Source organism: Martes martes (genome assembly GCF_963455335.1).
Source record: "Martes martes genome assembly, chromosome: 17".
Lineage (NCBI taxonomy): Eukaryota > Metazoa > Chordata > Mammalia > Carnivora > Mustelidae > Martes > Martes martes.
The window spans coordinates 13,328,126-13,353,045 of NC_137905.1; the positions used below are offsets into that span (position 1 = coordinate 13,328,126).

General features: G+C 55.4%; 1 protein-coding gene across 1 annotated transcript in view; it reads right to left on the bottom strand.

The window, feature by feature from the left end:
- Positions 1–24,920, bottom strand: part of VAC14 (VAC14 component of PIKFYVE complex) — a 100,422-nt gene that overhangs the window by 68,494 nt on the left and 7,008 nt on the right. The window contains exons 2-12 of the mRNA XM_080828141.1: positions 19,230–19,380; positions 18,760–18,927; positions 17,905–17,967; positions 17,057–17,164; positions 16,442–16,551; positions 16,043–16,149; positions 14,960–15,094; positions 14,350–14,502; positions 7,815–7,881; positions 1,149–1,293; positions 813–878 (exon numbers count right to left, since the gene is read on the bottom strand). Of these exons, the coding sequence (XP_080684267.1) occupies positions 813–878; positions 1,149–1,293; positions 7,815–7,881; positions 14,350–14,502; positions 14,960–15,094; positions 16,043–16,149; positions 16,442–16,551; positions 17,057–17,164; positions 17,905–17,967; positions 18,760–18,927; positions 19,230–19,380 (1,273 nt within the window). The remainder of the gene's footprint in view (positions 1–812; positions 879–1,148; positions 1,294–7,814; positions 7,882–14,349; positions 14,503–14,959; positions 15,095–16,042; positions 16,150–16,441; positions 16,552–17,056; positions 17,165–17,904; positions 17,968–18,759; positions 18,928–19,229; positions 19,381–24,920) is intronic.

Consider the following 24,920-nt stretch of genomic DNA (forward strand, 5'->3'; position numbering starts at 1 on the left):
CAGCAGAGCAAAGTTTAAAGGGATAACTTCAAACCAGAAGGCAGAATGAGGTCTGGGTGAAATGAACAGAGCCAGAGCCCTGGAGGGGTTCACACTGTGCGGCCCGGCACTCGGCATCTTCCGAGGGTCAGGTCACCCTGACAGCCATGTGCTGTGACTGCCCCACTGTGCAGAGAAGGAACTGGACGGGCAGAGTCGTGAAGCAATTTAACTTATGGTCAGGCAGCTAAGTGGGGCCAGACCTTGCCTTTGGGAGCCCAGCCCACAGCTGAGCTGCCCACCACCACATCCCCGCCTTCTACAGACGAGCCAGATCCCCCCTGAGGCTGGTGTTCTGCCCATGCACTGAGCCGGTGCTCTTGAGAAGGGCTGGTGGAGGAAGTCCTTGTTGCCAAAGCCAAGAGCATTAAACACAGCTTTCCCTGGAAGCAATGCACTTTACCAGATAGGAAGAGAGCAATTCTGGGGATGCCGATTTAAGAAACAACAGAACGAGCACCGCTCATCTATTAGGTCCCATCAGCCACTCAAAAGGGGAGGCCGGTTGGGATGCCTGGGTGGCTCGGTTGGTTGGGCGGCTGCCTTCAGCTCAGGTCATGATTCCAGCGTCCTGGGATCAAGTCCCACATCGGGCTCCTTGCTTGGCAGGGAGCCTGCTTCTCCCTCTGCCTCTGCCTGCCACTCTGTCTGCTTGTGCTCGCTCTCGCTCCTCTCTCTCTCTTTGACAAATAAATAAATAAAATCTTTAAAAAAAAAAAAAAAGGGGAGCCCGGGCAGCCGAGCATAGACGGCAGGGGGCACAGGGGACCTACCTCGTCGGATTCATCCGATAGCGTCTGCAGCAGGATGGGGAAGAGGCTGTCGGTATGCCGGAACATCTGCAGAGCAGAGAAGGCGGCCGCCTGTTAGCTCCCCCTGCTCCACCACTGGATTTGGCACGAACGGGGTCTCGCTACACCGCACAGACCACCCCCACACCCTCCCGGGGCCCCTCCAGCAGCTGTCACTCCTCTGCCTGCCTGGGACTTTCTAGAACTACACTGATCAGAAGCCCACCAAGCACGAGGCAGGCCCTGAAAACCAAGGTGGGCCCCAAAGCAGACCCCAGCCTGGAAGGGTCTCTGGGGCTGATGGACCCTGGGACTCACCTTCCGGGGAGTCTTTATATACAGGTGGTACAGCCACTTCAGGACGGCGATCCTGGTCATCATCCCGATGGCCATGTCGCTGAGGTGGCAGTTGAGGACCTGCACGATGCCATCGAGGTGGAGGGTGACTGGGGCCCTCTCAGTGCTGTGGGCAAGATTAGGGAGGAGAGCCAGGTTGAAGCCACTGGAGCTGGTCTGCCAAGGCCACAGTGCTGAGCACCGCACTCCACCTCCCTCTCCTGGGCGGGCAGGTGGTACCCTCCCGGCATGGCTCCCGGAGGGCTGGCTTCACCCTCTCGGCCTTCCTCCTTCCTTTCCAAGGCCGGAGCCATGACAACCAGATGCAGGGGAAGAGGGCCAGTCTGCTGCGTGCGCGCCCGCCTCCCCAGCACGAGCCTGGCCTGGACAGGAGAAAACCTATCTGATGTCACCGAGCTGGGCCCCATCAGGCCTCAGGGCATGGAGTCCAGGCCCTCTGATGATAAAACCAACCCGCCACCTTTGGCCAGTCCTGGGGAGAGCCCTGTAAGCAGCCTGAGGAGCCAACAGGCTTTTCGCCAGGCAAACGAAGAACATTTCTCGAGTAAGGACGGGGTCGTGGCTTTAGATCTCACCATACCCCAGGCCATGTGGCACGGGGCCTGGCTCAGTTGAGAAGCCTTGAGAGTTGCCTGTGAAGCTGTAACTGAGCCGGGGAAGAGGCAACACAGCCTCTGCCTCTGAGAAACAGAGCTTGTTCCGACTGTGCTTTGCTCTGGTGGGACACAGGCTCCCAGGCTCGAAGCCTCACTGGTCTCCAGGGAGAGAGAAGTCCTGCTGAGCAACCCTGAGAAGGCTGGGTGCCTCTGGGATGGTGACGGACACAGCCCTCGGCCCCAAGCGCGGTTCCCAGGCAGAGGCTGGAGTTCTTGGGGATGCGGACAGCACGGGCAGAGAACCTCAGGATGTTAGGGAGGGGCTCTCTTCCTGCGACAAGTCATACCGTATTTTGCCCAAAGGTGTCATGACAGGTGCTGCCCAGGGCTGCCTTTCCCGAGGACCCCGGCCAGGCAGGTCTGCTGCCCGTCAGTACAAAACGGTCTCGCGTGGTATTTCTAGGCTGCTCAATTATTCATTTGCAGCAGGAACTCGATGCCTGCGCTTCCCTAATTCGCCCGCAGCCTCTCTGAACTCATTTGATGTGAATCCCTAAAGGGCTCCGCTCTCAGCTCTGGAACTGCTCAGCGGAACTGCTCTTTAGTATGGTTTGATGACTCCCCGTGGCGCTCGTTCCAGGGGTGACAGCGGGCACTCCTGTCCTCTGGTAGCCAGAGGGGCTGGGCGTGCTGAGCCTCTGGCCTCAGATGTCCCCAGAGTCATGTGGCCGAAAGTTCTGGGGGCTTCTGAGAATATCCAAACATCTAGATTCTTTGGAAGCCTAAGACAGATGGGGAAACTAAGGCACAGACAGACAAGTTCAGGATGGCAAACACAAGCTCCCAGCCAGTCTCTTTACCAATTCCTCTCTTACGCTGTCTGATAGAAACAGAATGTGAGCCACAGATAGAATTTCACATTTTTAAGTTTTGTACTAACAAGTAACAAGAAACAGGTACCATTTGAACATGGGATCAACATATAAATCAACATACATGTCATTCATAGGATACTTCATGTCCTTTTCTGTGTCCTAAGTCTTTGAAATCCAGCACACGTCTCACCCCGACAGCACACCTCTGTTCAGACCAGCCACGTGGCACGTGCCCAGCAGCCCCACGACAGCGGCTACCACCACAGATGACACAGCGCACAGTGTCCAGCTAACGAGCTCCCTATGGCTTCCAGAGCATTCCTCTTCTCTGACCACTTCCTAGACACTCCCTCCGCTCCTGCCAATGACCAGGACTTACTGTCTCATCTCTAAGTCCTTCTTTCCCCCACCCTGCTGGCCTCCTACCTGGCTCCTTCTGGCGTGTTATAGCTCTTCTCCTTGAGAAGCTGGAGAAGTTCCAGAAGCATACCTGCAGCCCGAGGCCTTAACAAAGGAGGAGTTCAGGAGGCTGTGAGGAAGGAGCGGAAGTCGCCCCATCCCGGGGCGTCCCGACCATTTCCAACTGGCCCCTGGCAGAGGCAGCAGGATGGCAGCCCCTCTGTGGGCCGGCCATGCCCTGGCCAGTCAGACCTGGCAGCCCCACGTACCAGAGGTAGAAAGAGGTCATCACATATGCTTTTTTTTTTTTTTAAGATTTTAAATTTTATTTATTTATTTATTTGTCAGAGAGAGAGAGAGAGAGAGAGTGAGCACAGGCAGACAGAGAGGCAGAGGGAGAAGCAGGCTCCCTGCGGAGCAAGGAGCCTGATGTGGGACTCGATCCCAGGACGCTGGGATCATGAACTGAGCCGAAGGCAGCCGCTTAACCAACTGAGCCACCCAGGCGTCCCGATCACATATGCTTTTTAATATATTTTCCTATCAGTACGGTAGACAAAGTCTCCGTGTGGGGCGACAGAGAAAACCGGGAAAGCGCGGTACCAATCTGTATGGGGGGCACGTCAGCGGCCCAAGGAAGGCTCCAAGATGCTAGGTGGTCCCTGGGGCAGCTAGACTCCTTGCTTTACAGGGGGTCCCTGGCTTCACTTCTGGCCAGCTCAGTGTCTCTTCTGAGGGACAAAGCAGGGGCCGCCAGCCCTCGGTGGCATCCCCCTCAGGAGGCCCTGTGTCAAGGCCAAACGACGAAGGATTTCATGGAGCCGGTGTGTGTGGAGTGGCAGCATTCTGTGCCCTGACATTCTCCGACTTCCCCCACAGCCAAGCTCCCCAGACACGGGCACCTTCAGATCATGGGTGAGGCAAGAAGAGCACAGCTGAAAGGGATCTCGTGGTTCATGTAACTGGATCCTTCCATGCACGGATGAGACAGTATGGGACCTGCCCAGGGCCACACAGCCATGCCCTGAAAACCTGTTCCCTTAGCTGGACACACTCTGTCCAGGTCTCACGTCTCCTGGCTGGCTGGAGGGGAGGCTCATGGGATGCAGGCTCACCCCAGGGCACCAGGGAGACTGGTCTTCGTGCCCTGGAAGGATCCCACTAGCTGCCAAGGAGGCGGCTCTCAGCTGCTCGGCTGGGTGGGGCCGGCCGCTGTGTGCTGGGCACCCCCATATGCTCCGCAGGAAGCCGAACCCTGCGGGAACTCGGGTCCCTCTTCCGGAGGGCAGGCTGCATGGTGTGCTCGGCTGCTGAGCTGCTGCTGGCCTGGAGTCGGAGATGGGGTGGCCTCTGCCCTGGCTTGCCTTACCCAGAGAGCAGAAGGGAGCTCTCTCCCAGTTTAAAGCATATTTCTGTGCCGGTTCCAAAAAGTCTAGACTAGTCACTCCTGGGGGCTTCGGAGTTATTTCAAGGTGTCTGCAAAACTCCATTTCCACTGCGCGTTTTCTCATAAAGCATCTCATAACTCATGTCTTACACATATATGTACTACGTTTTCCAAATGCATGGCACTACTGCGGCTGTTAAAATACCGACCCATAAAATAATGCTTCTGATAGTACCAATAAATAACGATAAATTCCAGTGGTTCTCTCTGGGAGGTGGCACTTCATGTCCGTAATGTCTAACTCTGTTAGTACCTTTGTATATGGTACTCATATGGTACATCGCTAATCAAACTAGAAGAACGTTAATTAATAATAAAAAATCATTGTTTCTGAACTCAACACTCGTTTTTCATAAAGTGTCTTTACACCTTCTTTTCAGTGAGCAGATGCTAGAAGTTGGGAAGCACTGAATTCCAGATCTTTCTGCCTACCTTTCTGCAGCCAGCTATACCAGGAGACCTATACCGAAAGTCACGGAGGACACCACGGCCCTCGGCGAGGCCCAGGGCATCAGAACGGATGCGGGCGCGCACGGCAACACGTGTCCCGGGCTCCCGCGGCAGCTGAGTGAGGGAGGCTGACACGCAAAGCTTCTCTAACTCTTCCAGTGCGACCAGTAAGGGTGGGCTTGGGAGGCAGACCGGCCTGGCTTGAGAATTCCAGTTTGGCCAATAAGTAGCTGAGTGACTCTGGGCAAGAAGTTAAACTCTCCGGGCCTGTTTCATTTGTAAAATGGGTATAACGATGAGGTTCTCGTTATAGTAACTATCGCGAAAACATGTAAAGTGCTTTCCGTGGGCCGGGCACCATTCCATTCTCTTTACATATTCAATTCATAGGCGCACCACAGCCCCAGGAGATAGGTACTATCACTGCACCCAGTTTACAGATGAGGAAACTGAGGCAGGGAGCAAGGCCACCGAGTCAGGACGTGTGTCCAGGCGGCTGGACTCCACTGTGCAGAGGATTCGCGGGAGCTGTGGGCAGGCAGTGGGGCTGGATGGTCACAGGGCGGGTTGTGTGTCCTGGTGATTCCAGAAGGGGCCTCCTTGCCCAAGCGCCGTCCCCCTCTGGCAGCCCCTACTGGAGGAAGCATGCACCCACCCTACTGTCCTCTGCTGCTGTTTCCAAGGAGTGGGGGGCCCAGGCACCTTGGATCAGAGTCATTTCATGACTTTGATGCAGATCAGCAGGTGCCACGAGGAAATGGCCATTCGTGGGAGACAGAAAGCATGAGATGATTTGCTCTTGGGTTTTTAATTTCAAAAGGGCAGATCTGGCACGGGCTCCTCAGTGACAGGTATAAACCGAAGCCTGCCTCCAATGAGGCAGTTCCAAGCCTCGGCGTCCAGAGCTGCCCTAGCAAATGGCGCCCCTGCCTCGTAAGTGAAACAGCAGAGAGTCGTGCCCACCTGCACGGTCGGTCCGTGATATCCGATCTCTGCCTCCTCCTAGGCCTCCCTTCACCTCATACTGCCACCCTCGTAGAGCAGGACAAGTCCCTGCGGCCTAGACAACAGTGACAAGTCTGCGAAGGGCTCCGGGGCTCCCGCTGTTGCCCCTCCTGCACGGACCGTCCCTGGGGCTGCCAGAGGACCCCCCAAGTCCCAGGTCTGCACACGGCCCCGCCACCACTCAGGCAGGCTCCCACGGCCTTGACAACAGAAGCTGACCCCTCTGCAGGGTGCCAGCTCCCCCCACCTCCATCCACGTCTCCCCCAGCTCTAGAATCCAGGATCCAAACCAGCCTCCTTCACCGCCCCCAAGGGTGCTCAGGGCCACGGGGCGCAGAGCCCTTGACTGGCCACTCACACACCTGTTCCTCCTTCCAGCCCAGCCTGGAAGTGCAGGATATCTTGAGTTGGCTCAAGCCCCAAATCTAGACGCTATTCATCCCCTCGTGCCTCTCCTCTCGCTCCACCATGTGCATTCACAAATCCTGTCAAATCATCCTTCCAAACGGAGGAAAAATCTTTCCAACTTTCTCCATGTTCTGTTGCCGCTTCAAGCTGAGGCTCTTCCCGTCCTGCAGGGTGGCCGCTGTGGCCCCCTAGCTGGTCGGCACTCGCCCGACCCCTCCTCAACCCCTGCTCTACACAGCAGCCCCCAGATCGCCTGTCCCTCCTCAGCCCGGAAATGCAGGAAATACTACTCCTAATGACCCCATGGGATTTAAACATCAGCAAGACCCAATGACGTGACAAAGCATTTGGCACGGCGGGCTGAGGAAGCACTCGCGTGTGATCAGCCTTGTCAGCCACGAAGCTGGCGAGCTGAGGCTCAGGTACCATGGCTCGTCCCCAAAACTGAGCCCCCCCCCACAGAAACCACTGTCCTGTTTCTGTCTCCCCACTAGAGAACCTCAAAGTTGGGGACCACAGTCAGGGCTCCCATCTTGGAGCCTGCGGGGCTGAACGCAGGCAGGTACTCTGGAACATGAGACAACTAACGGGATGAACACATCTGCCTTGCATGGGCGATTAGGAGAGGTCCCGGGGTGATCCACATCCATAGTCCGCACTCACACACTGGGAACACCCCCACAGGGTCCTGAGAGATGAGAACAAACGAACAAATGACACAAGAGGAAGAAAGATCCTGAAAGCCTGGGGAGAAGAGAGCCTCTCGGGGATTGAACGCAGATCTATCTTCTCCTCCGGAGTGAGCCGTCCCCCAGGGCCCGGGTGCAGTGTTGAGCTCAGAGGGAAGACGCCCGCGGCAGGAGAACGCCATCCGCTGCCAGCCCCACAGAAAAACTGACATGGGGCGAGTCTAGGGGACTCGGGACAGGGACAGAACGGCGAGAGAACTCCCTCTGTGGGGGAAGGCCATCCCCTGCACACAGGATGCGGGGAACCGCGGTGAAGGGGATGCTCCTGCTGCTGGGCCTGCACCGCCCCCACGTGGAAGGCTGCGCAACGACAGCCGACCTGGCGCCCGGGAGAGGCCCCGCTGCTGCCCAGTCTCTACGCCCTCGGCCTCTGGAACTGCCTTCTCTTTGTCAGTCCTAACAGCCCCACGTTCTCCGGACAAGCAAAAGCGCTGGGCGAAGGCGTCTGTATGTGTCTCCCCGTGGCCACCACGCACTGGTGGTTCTTTTACAGCTCGGACTTGCGGAGCCCCAGCGGCTTCTAATCTCTCCCCACGGCCACCGGTCCGTCAGAATTGCAGGAGTGGGTTCGCTCAGCGTCCTGCAGACTCCCTCCGATGGAGAGTTTGCCCTGGGTCTTTCCTGCGGTCTCTGGCACCCAGGAAAGATCTAGGCCGCTTGCTTTCTATCAACACCTCCGGCTGGCACAAGCCACTTACCTGGCCGGTGTGAAGACGCTGCCGCCGCCGCCACCAAAGCTGGAGTCACAAGAGCCATCCGGGCCTCCTGGGGACAGTGAGAGGAACAAGGGGTCATGCCTGAGTGCTGCTGGGGTCTTCCGAGGAACGAGATCCCTGCTGTAAGGACACAGACTCTCTAGCTCCCCACACCTTGACTCTGGCTCTTGAAAAGGACTTAGCTCGGGAGCCCCAAGGACACAATGCCAACTCCTTCCCCAAAGCCTGCTGGAGAGCACCCATGCTTGGAAGTTTTTAGGCACCGCGATCTCAAAAAGAGGACACCCGTGCTCACACATCTGGGAAATCTCAGAAGGGACTGCTGGCTCGAGGGCAGCGGTTGTCACAAACCACTCCTGGGACGGTCCACATTACCAGCCACCGGGGCACTGTAAATCAAACCTTCCAGGAGGGACCACTTCACACCCACCATGGGGGCTAAAACAAAGACAGTAAGCCGAGTGAGGCTGTGGAGAAACGAAAACCCTTGGATGCTGTGGGTGGGAACGCAGAACAGTGCGGATGCTCTGGCAAACTGCCTGGCAGTTCCTTGAGGGCTCAGGCAGTTACCCTACGACCCAGCAGTTCCACTCCGAGACGGACACCCCAGAGCAAAGGGCACTTCTGGCCACACCAGAACCGCACACCACGTTCAGAGCAATCCAACTGCCGACGAGCCGATGAATGGATCAATAAAATGTGCTAGAACCGTACAACAGCCTATCATTCAGCAATAACAAGGCGTGAAGCACTGATACGCGCTCTGACATGGATCAACACCGAACACATGCCAAGGCAAAGAACCTGGTCGCAAAGGCGCACATATTATAGGGATTCCATTTGTGTGAAATGTCCAGAATGGGCAGATCTATAAAGACAGAACGTAGACTAGAAGTTGCCGAGAGCTAGGGGTGAGAGGCTGTGGAACCCATTTTCTGAAATCAAAAAGAGCAAAACAAAAACAAAACTTTTTATTTGGGAATAATTTTAGATTTCTGAAAAGTTGCAAAAATAGCACAGAACTCTGTTTGCCCTTCACCCTGCTGCTCCTAGTGTTAACATCCTGTTACCAAACCAGAGAAAATGCACTGACACAAGACTGTGAACAAAACTAGAATGTCACCGGTTTTTCCACTCACGCCCTTAGCTCCAGGACAGAATCCAGGAGCACTCGTTGCATTTAGTTGTCCTGGCTTCGTCCCCTCCCATTGGGGACCGTTCGGCAGGCTTTCCTTATCTTTCATGAACTCGGTAACACGGAAGCCCTGGTCAGTTACTCTGCAGAATGTGTTGCCACTTGGGTTGGTCGCGTGTTTTCTCATGATGAGGCTGAAGTTACACGTTTCTGGAAAAGCACACCACAGTGATCTGATCGCCTTCTCAGTGCCTCATGTCAGGGGAGATGTGATGTCTGTGTTGTTATCGGTGGTGCTAACCTAATCATCCGATCGTGGTAGTGTCTGCTGGGTTTCTTTCCTGTGAGTTACTAGTCTCCTTTTTGTAATAAGTAAATATCTTGGAGAAGACTTGAGACTAGACAAATATCCAGTTTTTTCCTCAAACTTTCCCCTGCAGACTTTGCATCCATCAGTGGGGTCTGTAATAATAATGACTGTAGAGTTTCCCTAATGGTGATCTTCTGTTTTTCTCTGTCCTTCTACATTTATCAACTGGAATTCCTCTATCTGGAAAAACTGCTCCTTCCCAACTATCCAGATCATTATGTATATATATTTTATTCTGTGGGTTACAAAATAAAACTATCATTATTTATGTATTGTTGTTCAAATGGTACTAGCCTTGATCTCTTAGAAGTTTTAAATTATATAAGTAAAACATATTCTCATGCTAAAAATTACAAGCAAAGCAAAACATGGCCCACCTCTCCCTAACCTTCGATCTTACTTTATTCTATGTGCAGGTAACCACTTCTGGTTAGGCAAGTATCCCTCACGATCTTTTGTTCTCCTTCATTTTGTTCTGTAACATAAATGGAATCATAGGATATTTTCTGCCATTTTTTTTTTTTTTTTGGTCCTACCTTGTACTACGTCTTAAAGCAGTGCTATTCCTGTGGACCATGGACCATCCCCCCAGTATCCAGGTAAAGAGGGCCTTGATTTCCATGTTGAACAGAAAGGCTCCGAGCTGTTGCCTCTCTCCTCTAGTCCCAGAGGCCCTTTAGGGGATGGGGCACAGCTTGGTGGGGACAGGTGTGGGCTGGGGCTGATGGAACATGTCTGGGCCCAAAGGGGAGGAGGACTTGCAGGGAAGCCTGGGTGGGCCAGCCTGGACTGGCGGCCAGGACTCCACACCCCCGGCGGCCTCTTCCCTCTTGACTTCTAGAAACACGCACATTTGTAGATGAAATGACCCAGTGTCAGAAACAGGCATCAAATTAATTTCGATTGTTTCCTAACTTTCATTCTTCCCCTCCCCGACGTGTCCTCCTGTGTGAGCGCACGTCTCTGGGATCCCACGTGGGGGGTACTGCTGGGGGAAGGGTCAGGCATTTTAGGTTTTAATCCACATTGGTAAGTTGTTCTTTAGGAAGGTTCTACCGGTGACAAATGCACTTCAGGAACACAGGAGCAGTCGATCCCCAGCAAGCCTCACACGGGGGTCTTAGTAATCTTTCACATTTTTGCCAAGTTGATGAGTAAAAATGGTAGACTGTCTTGCTCTGCAGTGTTCCCATTCCAGTCAAGCTGTACCCCTGTGGCTTCCTGTTTTGGATTATTCCCTCCTCAGGGAGCCAGGGTGTGAGCAGCACGAGCAGCCCGGTCTCAGAGCCCTTGGGCCAAGTCTGAGCCCGGACTCCCGTAGGCAGCAGCTGTGTGACCCCGGGCGGCTCACCTGACTTCGCCGCCAGTCCCTCACCTGTATGACGGGGTAACCAGTGCCTACCGCACGGGCTCGTCAGGATAGTACGTGAGCTAACACCTGCTTCACCGGGAGCTTCACAAAATGAAAAACCTCACCTACGTCTCTGTTGATTTCCTAAGCACAAGTTCTTAAATGTTATGGCTTCTGACACAGGCTGCTGAACAGATCGACCAGACACCGTACTTCACTGGCTTACTCTGTGCCTCTCTCACTGGGAACGCTTCCTCCCCACGAATCTCCACAGGGCACGTGTCTTTCCTTTACAATCAGAGTAAAATGCCGGGTGGGGCGGGGGCTGAGTGGAAGCTAAGGAGAAGGAACAGATTCAGTTCAGATGCCCGACATGGACCTGGCGTGGAGCCCCCAGTCCTGTGTGACCACATGGAGGGCCACACGTGATTAAGTGGTTGAGCAGCTGTGGCTCTGGCCCTGAGCTCCTTGCAGGCAGGACCCGGGTCCAGTCCACCCGCATCTGCCGGGCCCACAGACGCTGCTGCGAGGTCCAGGCCCGTCAAAGTCTTGCAAATGGATGGAGACCATTACACGCCCACCAACGGCGGCTGGTAGCCCTTTCCTGGAAACACTATTTACAGCTCTGCCCCCTCACCTGCCACACGAACTTCTATCCCTGACCCCTACGGTCCCTCATTTAGGACCTACCAGGGGCCCATTACCATCTGGGGAAGGCTGGTCATAAACAACAAGGACCTAAAAGCCCTGCGCTGAGAGCCTTGCCGAGTAGGTTAAGTATGTGCTACGCATGTCTTACAACAATTTGACATGAAAGCACCTGTTCCTGAGAGTGTCTGGCCTTTGCCATGTGCTAAAAGCTTTCTAAGCAAATATCTCGCTTAAAACTCACCATCACGCTATAGGTTTGGTATTATTATTGTTACCCAAATAAGGAATCGGAAACTTAAAAAGGCTCAGTGGCTTGTCCAAGGGCAACAGAAAGGAGGTTAACGAAGCCAGGACTCAGCAGCAGGCCACTCTGACCCCAGAATCTAGACCAGGACTCTTGAGACACTCAGGCAGCATCATGAAGGGGAAGAGGGAACACAGATTAGATCAAGAGCTACAGGAACTTGGAGCAAGGACACTGCATTATGGACCCCTGAAGTGGCAGGGCCAAGGGGAAGCCAGAGCAAGTGGAGAGGGGCTGGGGAAAGTGTGGCACAGCGGAGGCCCCATGGCCAGCGGTGAGGGCGAGTGCATGCTCGCACATGTACACCCACGCCAAGAATGCCTGGCTGATAAGCCTCGTTATGGATCTTACATCCCCTTATCTCCCCCCCAACCCAGCCCTCCCCAACAATGAGGGAGAGGAGGCAGGAATTCCTGCCTCTGGCCAGGTGACCGGGGCTGGAGCAGTGGAGCAAAACAGTAATGAGAAAAAGGGCCAGAGGCTGGGATGAACCTGTTGACTCAACCAGCTGAGTCATCGCTGTCTCCTGGCTTGCTGGGGCCTTTTCCCAGCCCTTTGGCACAGTGGTGGTTACAAGCTGAGCAGGTCTGCGTGCGTGGATGTGGAGCCCCAGATTAGCTGTCATCATCTCTAGGAACTACTAGAAACTGAGCTTTGCATCTGCTGAAATGCTGTTTATGAGGCAGTAAAAGCCAGAGCCAAGCTGCCTGACTGTATCCCGGCCTGGCATGAGAGCCTCGGAAGCAGGGAGCTGTTGCAAGAGTGCTTAGGAAAACGATCGAAAAAAGTGAAAGAAGCTACGTTGGCTGGCAGCGGCACCCTGGTTTCTGGCAGGCGAGGGTACTCCTGTGGAACCCCAGTGCTCCGGCTGGGGTTTTTAGCAGCTGCCATGACCTGCAGAAGACAGTGGTTCCCTCCCACAGGGCCTTACGTGTTGCCACATAAGCAGAAAAGGTGGGGTTGGGGCTGCTAGGTTCCACTTTGGGGGACGAGGCAACTTGCTTTAAAAAATAAGACATATTTCATGTAACATAAAACTCACCATTTTAAAGCATACAACTGGATGTTTGTTTGTAAAACCACAAAGTTCTGCAAGCTCACCACTATTTGATTCTAGAACATTTCCAACACTCCCCGAAGATATCCAGAATATCCGGGTATCCAATTCCCTCTTTCCCTCCAGCTTGGCAACCATTATCCTATTTTCTGACTCAACGGGTTAAGAGGCATTAACTTTTAAAGTCAGTATAAAATACAACTTCTCCGTGTTGCAATTTCTCAAGCAAAAAACAAAACAAAGCAAAACAAAACAAAAACCAGAAGAAGCCATCCCACAAACAAAAAAAGCAGTATGTGGGATTATGTACACCATATAATATGTATACATATACATATATGGAAAACATACACGTTATTATGTTATATGTATGTAATAGAAAAAAAAATGCCAAGATTACACTAATTCCCTCTTGGAGGGGGCAGTCTTGCTTCTTTATATTTTTTTCTACTTTCCAAATTTTCTAAAATGAGAATCTAAAAATGAAAAGATAATAAAATACTCATACATCTGTCAAAGTACAGTAAGCAGCTCTATTCCTGAGATTCTAGTTTCTCCTGGTAAGAAAGCTCCTGCCTTGAGAGGAGCTTTATCTCCCCCAATTTTCTTTTTCAAGGAGCTGCCCAAAAGGTTACAGCTACTGCATTGGCCGGGAATCGAACCCGGGCCTCCCGCGTGGCAGGCGAGAATTCTACCACTGAACCACCAATGCTCCACCTGCGGGCTGCTGTGTCTCCAGCTGTTTTGCTGCTCTGGCTCACCAAAGCGATGCACAGCTGTAACCTGACACTAGAGCTCGTCTGGCATATGGAATGCTGCTGCTCCGGCCAGCCAAGGCCAGGCCAGGAGGTCCATGGGGCTCACGTGCCTGACATACTGCTCAGATGTTCAAGAGAAGTTGGAGAATGGCGACAGGAGAAAATGCATTAGAAATTCTTTTGGCTCCTGGAAGTAAGGTTCCAGACCTGAGTCTGTTAGCCTTAAAAATGTGAGTCAGCCCTGCATCAGCGTACTCTCTGGCTGACTCCGCAAAGGAGAACATCAGCTCATCAGTGCCCTCTCACGGAGGACAGAAGCCCCTTAATAAGAAAAAGTCAGAGTTTGAGATAAGATTTAGAGACTCAAACTCCAGACTCTAACTGACATTAAGAGTGGTTTTCCTCATGTTTTGGAGAAATAAAACAATAATGTCAAAGAGTCTGAAAGAACGGCAGAGCCATTTCATTTTGCAAAGACCCCGACTTGGGCAGCGCAACCCCCCAGGACTGAAGAGGCTGCATCCGCAGCGCTCTTAGCCTCCTTCGGCCAGCACAGTCAAGGCAGCTGGCTTCTGGGCAGCTGGACGTTTATGGCCAGGATCCACACAACCCCTGCAACCTGGACCACTCTGCCAGACCCCAAAGCTTCGCACATTGGAAACAACCATTTCCTGCACCCAGACACAGAAAAAGGTTTTAGAAAGGCTTAACGCAGATCCTGGTCGGCTCTCTGTGCCCCTCTGTAGAACGGGGAGAATAGCTACTGCCACCTCACTGGGTAGTTACCAGAATTAAATGAATTGACACCTGGGAAGTCCCCAGGGCTGGTTCAGGGAGGCCCCACATCAAGTCACCCTCGGAGGGCAGGGGCAGGAGGCAGAGCCCACTCACCACTGGGTGTCCCTTCCTGCTTGGCCAGGGAATCATCGGGGTTGGGCTCTGCCTGCCTCTGCAGCACTGGCTTCAGCTCGTCAGGCTCGTCATCCTCAGGGGTGACCAGCTTCATCAGGCTTTGGTTGCACACGTTGGCCACCTCCTTGATGCCTGAGTCCACTGATGTAAGGAGTAGCCGCACCCCAGGGGTGTTCCCTAAACCTGATGTCACTGGCATTGGTCAAGGACTCGGTACCCTCCCAGGGGTGGATTAGTGGACAGTCTGCCCTGAGTCCCCGTGAAATGCTCTTGTCTTCTCGTAGGACCTTTCCCGGTGGGCTTCCTTCCAACAGGACTCCCCAGGGCAGTGTGAGCTCATGGGCTTGGAACTGTGGGACCTGGAAGAGCTGCTCCAGATCTGTAAGCAAGCAGGACAGGCTTGGGGACAGCGGTGTTAGCGCCATGTCCCTGGTGCTGCCCCGGCGCCCCCTGTCCGTCCGTGTCCTGCTCCGCTGCTGGTTTCCTAGGTGCCAGGGGCTATCTGGAGGTATGATGGATCATAAGGGAACCCCCATCCTCCCACACCAGGGTCCTGCAATGTCACAGCCTCCTTCGGAGCAAAGGATACTCTTCTTGCGGTCGTCGTAGGCCAGGCAGGGCAAGACAGCCGTCAGGATCCCGGAAGAGTAGGGCAGCATCACCCGGCCAGCCAGCTGGATGAACTCCCGCATCCAGCACATGGCCGTCAGCTGGATCAGGTCATCTGGAAGAGGAATTGGTGGGTTCCAGGAGGGTCGACATGAGCAGCCAGACTGCTCCCTCCCACTGAGCAGAGCCTGAGGAAGGGAATGGAGGAGACCCGAGGGCCTGCACTGCTTCTAGCCTCACGGATACTCTCCTGCTTTCCAAAGATCCACACAGGTGCCAGGTGGGAGGGCACGACAATGTTGCCGCAGATGTAAGAGCGGCCAGGATTCGCCACCCTCTGCACCCAGAAAGGGGCTCCACAGCTGCTCTCATCAAGGGGTGATTTCACTTCCCCAATGCTTGAGTCTGGGCTGGCCTTCCTCCTGCGGCCAGCAGAGGTGTCAGAAGTGAAGGTGTGGCGGGTTCAAGCCCAGGCCTCCGGAGGCCTTGCTCCCCTCTACCAAAGGTCTTAGGACCTCACTGATGCCATGTGAACGCATCTGGGCTAGCATGCTGGACGATGAGACACATGCATCAATGGTCCCTGCTTCCCAGGTGACAGCCAGCTAACTGGCTGACATGAGTGAGGCCATCCCAGACCAGCCAGCCTCAGAGGACCCCTCAGTGGACTGTGGCTGTATAACCAAGTGCGGCTAAGCCTGGCCCAGGTGAACGGAGCTACCCGGCTGACCTAGAGATTCCCGACCAACACTAAGTAGCCGCCCCGTGAGGCAGTTAGTTTTTTGGGGGTTTGATATTCAGCAGAAGCTCATGGATACAGTCCCAACCTGCAAACGTTTCGATTCATAGTAAAATGCCAAGCTTCCCAGCAAGATGGTCTCCAGTTCTTACTCCAAGGTCAGACCAAGCGCAAGGGCCTCCACAGTGATGGAGGACCTGACCTCCCTCCCCCAGGGACCCACCACCGCACTGCCCCAGTCCAGGTGGGGGCAGGTTCATACTCCTACCGGGGCTCTTGCTGCTTCCAAGGAGGTGGCGGTGGCCACGGGGCCTTCATACCCACCTGTGGTCTGGCAGTGGATCACCAAGATGTTGGCCATCTCTGCAAACTTAACACTGGAGGGGTTCTTCTTGATTTCTTTCAGGAATTCTCCAAGGACCACCTCACACCTACCGATGAGAGGAGGAGAAGGAAAATAGCACACACCAGCCAGGGCTGGACGACCCTCTCCCGGTGCCCGCTTCCACGCTGGGGGGGCCCTCTGAGAGGGGACCACACTTCGCAGCTGCCGGACGGCTGTTTTCCAGAGGCTGGGGGTAGACGAGCTCTCTGCTTCCCATGAGGCAGGAAGCACATGAGCCAGGACGAAGAGACTGAACTTATTCCCCCGTGGCCACCCCTCTGCTGGGTGTGGGGGGTGCGTGAGCACCGAGCAGCTGCCCGCCCCCTCCCTCCACTCACATTTTCCGAATCTCTTTGCCGTTGTCGCCCAGGATCTGGAAGAGCCCATCCAGGATCTCCGGCAAATAATCCAGCAGGTTGATGTCTGGCACAGACTCCAGAACCAGGATCTGACCCAGGGAAAGAAATCGGGAGGGAAAGTTATACCAGCCTAGGATCCCTCGTCTCCTCCTCATCAGTGCTCTGGTACTGGGCAGGGAGAAGGCAACCCTGCTGACGTTGCATTTCATGGCCCTACAGCACCCCGCCTCCACCCCCCCAGACAGGGCTTTTGTTAAACATGCAGGAGAATGGTGACTTGGCTCCAAGGGAGAAGGGAAAGGAAAGACAAGGCTCGAAGAGGTATGGCTGCTGACAATGGCACCCCCAGCTTTAAAGAGACACGGGGGTGTTTCCTGGGACAAGGAAAGAACTGCATCATCGCGGGCAAACATGACGGGCTTTGGGGCAGACCGGAATAAGCGTGTCTGGATTACCTTACATAACTGGCCATTAGAGGTTTAACAATGAGGCTACTCTCAGCCACAGGAACTGCCCAGGGTATGCCAGAGGGCAGATTCTACTGAACCAGAGGCTCCTTATGGCTGGAGAAACTGTCACGGGGCTGGCCCTTACCCAGGAGATGATGAACTGCCTGGCGTACTGGTTGTTGGAGTAAATCCTCTCCCTCAACAAAGGGATGAAGCCCACCAGGTCAAACTTGTTGCTTTCCGTCACAATGTCCTGTGGATCAAAGGCACGTGAGCTGCTGAGAGCCAGAGGCCAAGGGCAGCCTGACCTGACTGAATTATGGGCCCAGGGTCTAGCTCCAGGGGTCAGGGGGCCGCAGACGAAAAGGACAGAGCTCCGGCTACGGAGGAGAGGTCCCAGAGCAACCGCCCTCGCACAGGCCAAGGGAAGAGCAAAAACGACTGGGGTAAAAGCAGGAATCAGAGTCAAGAGGATAATCATACAGTAAAACCCTACATCTGATCGATGCCCTGGTAAGCTGACCATCAGCAGCCCCCTGTCACTGGGAGCAGGGTGGGAATGGGAGGGGATGGGCACTCTTCTTTGTCCTGGGTGTGGCTAGCAGGAGGGGATGTTTGGGGTGATAGAAAGTTTCTGTACTCTGGTTGTGCTGGTGACACAAGTCTGTACACCTGTCACAGAACTGTACACTGAGGGCATCTGGACGGCTCAGCTCGTTAAACGGCTGCCTTTGGCTCAGGTCATAATCCTGGCGTCCTGGGACTGAATCCACTTCTCCTTCTCCCTCTGCCCCTCCCCCTGGTTGTGTTCTCTCTCAAAAAAATACACAAATCAATGAAATAAAAAAGAACTGTACACCAGAGTCACTTCTACTGTACATAAATGAAAAAATTTTTGAAAAATAGGAAGAGCGACCCCAAAGACAGAATTTATAAGCCATATAGACAGATGGAAGAGACAGATCCCAAAATAAAAGTGGGACCAAGTCCTACCTTTAAAAGGCGGTCTAGGAGCTCAGATCCACTCTTCACATTGGGGTCTGGGTCTGCAGCCAACTATGAGAGGTTCAAAAACAAAGAGATGGTTACAGTCAATATACAGGACCAGGAATCTACTAAAAACCCACAGAGCCAAGTCCCTGGCAGGCACCTCCTTCAGGGACTCAACCGAAGGACAGTGGGGAGGTAGGGACAGGCAACATGGCACGTGGCCGAGGAACGGAAATGCGCAGACTTCTGGTTCCGCGCGGGGACCTCTGGCACTGGCTGCCACTAGGCCAGGTACTGGGTCCCCACCAGCCTTCCTCAGGGGGTTCCCATCCTAACACACTGGGTCCTTGCTCCGCTCCAGGAGGCAGGGACTGAGGCGGTGGCCCGGGGACAACTGGGGCGGTCAGCCGGGCTGCAAAGCTTCGAGGTCGCTCTGCCCGGAGGTGCGCCCAGAGTACGCTATGTCAGGGGCTCCTTGGCCTTTGTAAGCAGAGCTTTTTCCAGCGCTTACGGGCAGTGCTGCCCTCGTGTGGAAATACAGTCTGTACTAGGGATTCACCGTCTTTGCCTTCTGTAAGGGAGGCTGGGACTCCTCAAACTACCTGTGTTTCCGCTGCACTCTGGGGGACTGACGCTTTCATCAACTGTGATAAAAATCAGTTACTAGAGAAGTGGAAAAAAAACAAATCAAACGTCCCTGCAACGCCATCAGAGACAATGATGAGACTGCACAGACGGCAGGTGCCCACAGGCCTGCATTCATCCACTCGCCTGCCTCTGCGGGGAGGGGCCCCAGGGGTCCCGCGGGGCCGGACAGGCTCAGGCTCAGGCCGGCCCCAGGCGGCGGAGGGCAGTCACCTTGCTGAGCCCGTCGAAGAGCACATTGAAGTGGGGCAACACGGCACCACGGGCCACCTTGACGATGTTGTACAGCGCCTCGCACGCGTAGTAACGCAGCCGGCTGTCGGCGTCGTTGAAGCAGGTGAGCACAGGCTCGATGAGCTCCTTCAGGTACAGCCCTGAGTCCTGCGGGGGGCAGGAGGAGACACAGCTCAAGGTGGGCCAGCCCATGGGCCCGCAGCCCACCACCCCACCCCGGCGGACATCCCGGCTCCCCTGGAGCGGCTCCGGCCTTTGCATGAGGCCTGGCCTTGGGCAAGTCGGCCTCCCGGGCCAGAGGCCACACCGCCGCAGAGCCCGGCCGCCCGGCAGGTCTCAGGGGTGGCAAGGATGGCCATAAAGTGGAAGTCTGCGGCAGACCGCTGGGGCCGGGCGGTGAAAGCGAAGGCTACTGCTGCTGTGTCTGCCCCTTCAGGAGAAAGGCCCACCTTGCCCAGTGCGATGGAGCAGGCAGCCAGGCCGATGAGGCCCCCCTTCCGGCTGTGGGGGTGCTGAGACAGGGCAAACTCCTGAGATAGGGTCTGGATCACATGCTTGATTTGCACGGTGTTGTTCTGGGCCACGAACTCCCGGACCAGCCTGGAGAGAGAGGAGAGAGGGGCTGCAGGGCAGTGGGGTCAGGCCTCCCCCTCCCCGGCTGCTGGCTCTAGGGCCAGAGATGGGGCAGGGAGATGACCTGTTTAGAAAGAGGAATCGGAAGTCCTGCACCTCAGGGTGGGCCTTTCCCGGTTCTGCTGCTGACTGGAAGGTACTGGCGGGGTGACGGGTCGTTTCCCTATTCTGGGTCACAGTTTCCCTCTGTGTACAACAGAACGGGGAACGGCAGACCTACCTCACCTCTGGGAGTCTGAGAGAATGCAAGGGAATGTCTTGCTGGGGACCAAAAACGGCAACGTGGTCCAACGTCCAGCCGGTGGACCACCCTTATTCGACACTGGCTCCGCCCCCCAATCCCACACCCGAGAGAGGTTCTTTGCGTCTGTGCCATCACGTCCACGGATGGCGCTGCATCAGGTTCCAGTCCAGGGGGCAAGATCCACACACAAACAAGTAAATGGTGCAATGTGGTGCGACTGATACAACGGAAGCCAGAAAAATGCCACGCGCTCGTCTTCTTGGGCTGAACAGGAGGTGCCCTATGGTCACCCTCGGGGAGGATCCCACGGCAGGCCCTGCCCAGAGAGGAGGAGAGCGGAGGGAGGCCCCGTTCCATCACAAGCCAGATCTGGAAAACACCCGCAGGCACTTTTCAAGTAAAGGACAAGGTACAGGAGAGAGACTGGCCAAAGGCAAAGAGCCCTGAAAAACATGGTATATTTAGAGGACAGGAGTTTGGCCTGTGGAAGGAATGGCCAGACAGTTCAAGGAAGACAATCCACTGACAGTTTTCCAGCAACAAGATGACATGCTCAGATCTATGATTTAATTAGGTTATTCCCGGTGGCGGTCTGGAGAGGCTAGGCTGTGGGGGTGGGTTTGACAGGAGACCAAAAAACCTCAGGGTCAGGAAGGAGGCCTGAAACACGCCTGAGGCAGTGGGAAAGAGCAGGAGGGGCTGCTTTACTTTGAAGACAAGAGCATCAGGAACCCATGGAACACGGGAGGCCAGGAAGGCAGGTCCGCCTCCAAGGTGTCCACCTGGGAAGTAACGCTGAGGGAGAAGGGACGTCTAAGGGAGGCCCCTGGTATGGAAAGGAGCTCCTATGGTCACACTGGGGGATGATCCCACGGCAGGCAGGCCCTGCCTGGAGAGGAGGAGAGCAGAGGGAGGCCCGGTTCCATCACAGATCAGTCTCTGAGAACTGATCACCAGCTCCCCAGATAACTGATGCGGAGTTAAGGCCTGGGTGTCAGGGACATCTTCCCAGAAGTGTGATTTCAGCCAGACCTTGAAGGAGGCAGGGAGAGAGAAGGAAACAGGGGCGTTCCAGGCAGGAGGAAACATAAGAGCCAAGGCGAGGAGGTGGCCCTAGTCAAGCTTGTCTGGGGCCCCAGAGAACAGAGCAGCAGCGGGAGACCTACCAGGATGGGCTGCGGCCACCTGGGCCGTCTCAGATTAGGGAGAATGAATCTCGCAGCATGGGTAACAGGGAAGCATCCATGGTTTTTGAAGAGCATGGGGAAAGTGTCTTAAGAAGCTGTGAGATGGACGGAGCCCATCCCACCATCCAGGCATGAGGGAGATTGCTACGAGTTGGGCAGCCAAGGGGCCGTCTACAGAATACAGAGTTTTCAAAGCAGCTGCCCGGACTCACTGGCTACCTGCTCTGTGTCCATCGTGGTGGGCCCACTGCTCCCCTGCCGCATGAATGGGGGTCTCAAGCTGGCTCAGAGAATTTTATGGACAATTAAGTCCAAAAGGCACCAATTCGTCCATGTGGCCCCGCTCAGTGTCAGGAAGCTGCCAGTAATGAGAGCTGTCCAAACGTAAATGTGCCGCCTTAGGGGGCAATGACCACTCCCACAAAACGGCTGTTCAATGAGGGGTTGACACGGTTTGATGAAGATTTAATACAGCAAGTAATATAACTTGCTATATTAAATCTTGCTGTATTAAATCCTGGCCCAATATAGGGCCAAGCACTGTGAGCACAGCTGTGAACAAAACAGGCCCGGCTCCCGAGCTCATGGATGTGGGAGCAGGGATGGGTACTTCAGGAAGGTGGTGTACGAATGGCCTGTGAGGTGCCTCTTTTAATTTTTTTTTTAGTATCTTTATGGGGTGAAATTCCACCAAGCCCACCCCAGGGAGCTGAGGGCTCTGGATGGGCTAAGGGCATCCAGGTTCAAGCTCAATGCCAGTTCCATACGTCAAGCCCCTCCTTCCCCCTCTTCCCAAAGCAGCCTAATAAGGCCCAGCAAGGATGGTTCTCTATAAACCGGTCTGGCTTCCCAAACTGGACAAACTAGCCAGGTGAGGCACAGTGATCTACTGGAGCTCCCGAGCACCCACAGACACAGCCCCTTGAGAAAAGCCGGGCAGACCCATCCCAGAACAGCTGGAGCATTGGTGGTTCAGTGGTAGAATTCTCGCCTGCCACGCGGGAGGCCCGGGTTCGATTCCCGGCCAATGCAGAGCTGTTCTTTTGGCCTTTTCCTGGCAGGCTTCCCCTCACACAGCGATCCTGCTGGAGAAGCCAATCTCCTCAACCCAGCTGGCCTACCGCAGCCCAGGGCGCTGTGAATTTGACCTCACCTCTCTGCTCAGTGAGTGGAGGAACAGCAGCTGGGCTCTCCGAGGAGGCACCACTGGCTGTGGGGACCAAGGCCTTCATGCCCTCCACCCGTGAGTGACTCTGCCTGGCCGGGCTCCGGCGGGAAGTTGGGGTGAAACCCGAGAACTGTAAAGCAGCTCGGCACACGGTGGGCATGGAACGGGGATCCACACATGCGAGGGGCACAAAGTCATCTGAAATCTCCAAGGGCTTTTGGCTACTGAGGAGGGACCCCAGCTCTGGTTTCTGTCCTGATGTCTGAAGGCAAAGCACCTTCTCTCTCCCTCTCTCTCTCACACACACCCACTGTCTGCCTCCTTTCTTCAGCTCTGGAGCCGAAGCTTTCTGTTCCCACAGCTGTGCTGATGTGGCAGCATCAGAGCCTGGCCTTATAGTCTATGAATCAGCAGAGCTATAAGGAGGCTCAGGACGGGGGTTAAAGGGAGGTGCTCACACAGCTGCTCACAGCTGGAGCATTGGTGGTTCAGTGGTAGAATTCTCGCCTGCCACGCGGGAGGCCCGGGTTCGATTCCCGGCCAATGCAAACAGCAGAATTTTTTTTTTTTTTTGAATCCCAGAAGACTGGATTTGAGAGGTCACACTGCCTAAAGAATATGCGACTACAATCTGAGAGCTGAGAAGGACTTGTTTCTAGCTGAGTTTTAAATATCTTTGATGAAAAATACTCAGTGTCTTGGACTCCACAAACATCTAGAACCCATGCCTCCCTGTTCTCGAGGGGGCCAGGATATGGGGATCACCAAAGCCATTGAAAGCAGCTCTGCCTCCCGCTCCTGCCCAGAGAGCCTGCCCGGGGAATCTGGATGCCGAGAGCCCTCCTGAGGAAGCCAGGTCGTGCTTGTGCTCAGGATGAGTTCGAGCAGCACCCAGAGTGGGACTGAGCACACCCATGAGGCTTCAGCAGGGCACCCGCCAGAGAGCCAGCCATGCCAGTGGCATGTGCCACCCGGAAACCGTGGCCTCGCCTGTCTGCCTGCTTCAGGCCACAAAGGTCCCTGAGCACCTGGCAAGGGCACTCTTCCCTCTCTTGGAGCAGCATACGGATGTGTTCCCTGCCATGGGGGGCTCTCTGCTGGGGTAAGGTTGGGGAGGAAACTAGGCGGCACACAGGACTTGCATGCAAAGCAGAGACGGAACGATCCAGTGAGAAGCCTGTGAGGCGAGAAGGGCCGGCAAGAGGAGCAGGCCTGCCATCTGGTGGGGAGGGATCGGGCATGGCTTCCTAAGGGGCATGAGAGAGGCTCTGAAGGATGAGCAGTGTTCATTCTGGAACTGTTCGGGACCAGGAAGCCCAGACAGAGGAACGGCGTGAACGCTGGCTCAGAGGAAGGAGGGAGGCATCCCGTTTGGCAGAGTGAAGGACAGAGGTGGAGAAGAAATGGGTGACAGGGCCGGTGAAGCTGCTCCCGGGCTTGCGCATGGCAAAGGAACGGGCAGTTACGTCTGGTGGCAGTGAGGAGCCACGGAAGGTAAGAGCGATCTGCAGCGGAGGGTGGTGAGGGTCCGAATGGTGTCGGGGAGCTCTGAGAAGTCTGAAGGCCTCAGAGACCGCATGGTGCGGGTGTGAGGAATGGGGCTCTAATGCTGGGGTGACAGCTGGCACGAGCACCAGGGTCTCCCGACGGCAGGGGATGGGCAAGCAGGAGGCTGGTTTGTATTTAGGAACCCCACCCCCCACCCCCCCTGCTTCGGAAGCCCAGGAGCACTTCTCACTTGCTCGACGCCAACACCGTCGGCCTCCCCACCCGAATCTTTCCAGGGCTCAACACAGGGCACCTCGGGCCACCGCAAAAATAGTGACTCGTTTAAGTCCTGAGGCCCCAGAACCCCGCACACTTGGGGATATGTTGAAGAAAACAAGAAAATGGTTCCCCCGGAAGGGGAAGCCATCAGAACACGTGCTCACGAAGGCCAGCAGCCTGGAGAACACTGGGGCTGGCTCGGTGGGCCAAGCCCTGGGGCTCCAGTGGGAAAAGCTGTCTCCCAAGTCACGGCCATACTCTTTGCCTGGCCCTCAGGGCAACCACAAGAGCACTGGGCTGGCCTTGCTCGTCTTACTGCCCTGTGTAACCGTCCACTCCAGACAGAGCCGCCTTCGCCCTGTAAACCTGGGCCCTGCTCCCTCTGGCCTTAGGGCCCCACTCCCCGGGAAAGCTCCTGCTCCACATCCCACTCAGCCTTCAAAGCCTATGAATCCATCCCCCCTGCTTCTCCGGAACATCCCAGGAAGGGGTCACTCCTCCGAATTCAGAAGGAGTCAGTGACCCTCTCATTCTCTTCCCAGCAACACACTGGCGAATGCCACTGTCACTCTCAGGTGTATACTTCTGTCTCCATAGTCCCTTGACTGAAGTCCCTGAGGACAGACTGGAGCCCCTGTGTCTCTCATGCCACCCCTCTCGGGGTCTTGTGCTGTGCACACGGGACGTGCAGGACAGCCGGCGCGGCCTGGGGACTGGGCCGAGGGGCCGGCAGCACTGCAGGACACCGCGAGCTGTGGGGCAAACACGGCCAGAGCCCCACGCTGCCATACAGGCGACACGGGGCGGCCTAACGCTTCTAAACCTACCCGGCTGGCTTAACCACATGGTATCTGCGGGTCCTCAGCCCCAAGCGTTAGGATTCAACTTAGGAGCAAAGGGCACCATTACTGGCTCCCCAAAGGCACAGTGTGAAGGGCCCAGGACACCTGAGCTGTGGCTGGGAAAGATGCAGAAGCCACGGTGCGCTCCGGAGGCCCGCTGCCAAGGGGCGGAGGGGCGCTCTGAGCCCTCTGTCCAAACAGGTGCTCCAAAACAGGCCCAGCGACAAGACTCGCCTTTCCACTTCGCAAGAGCATGTGGAGAGAAAAACGCACTACAAAGGAAGGCAGAGTTAAGTGAA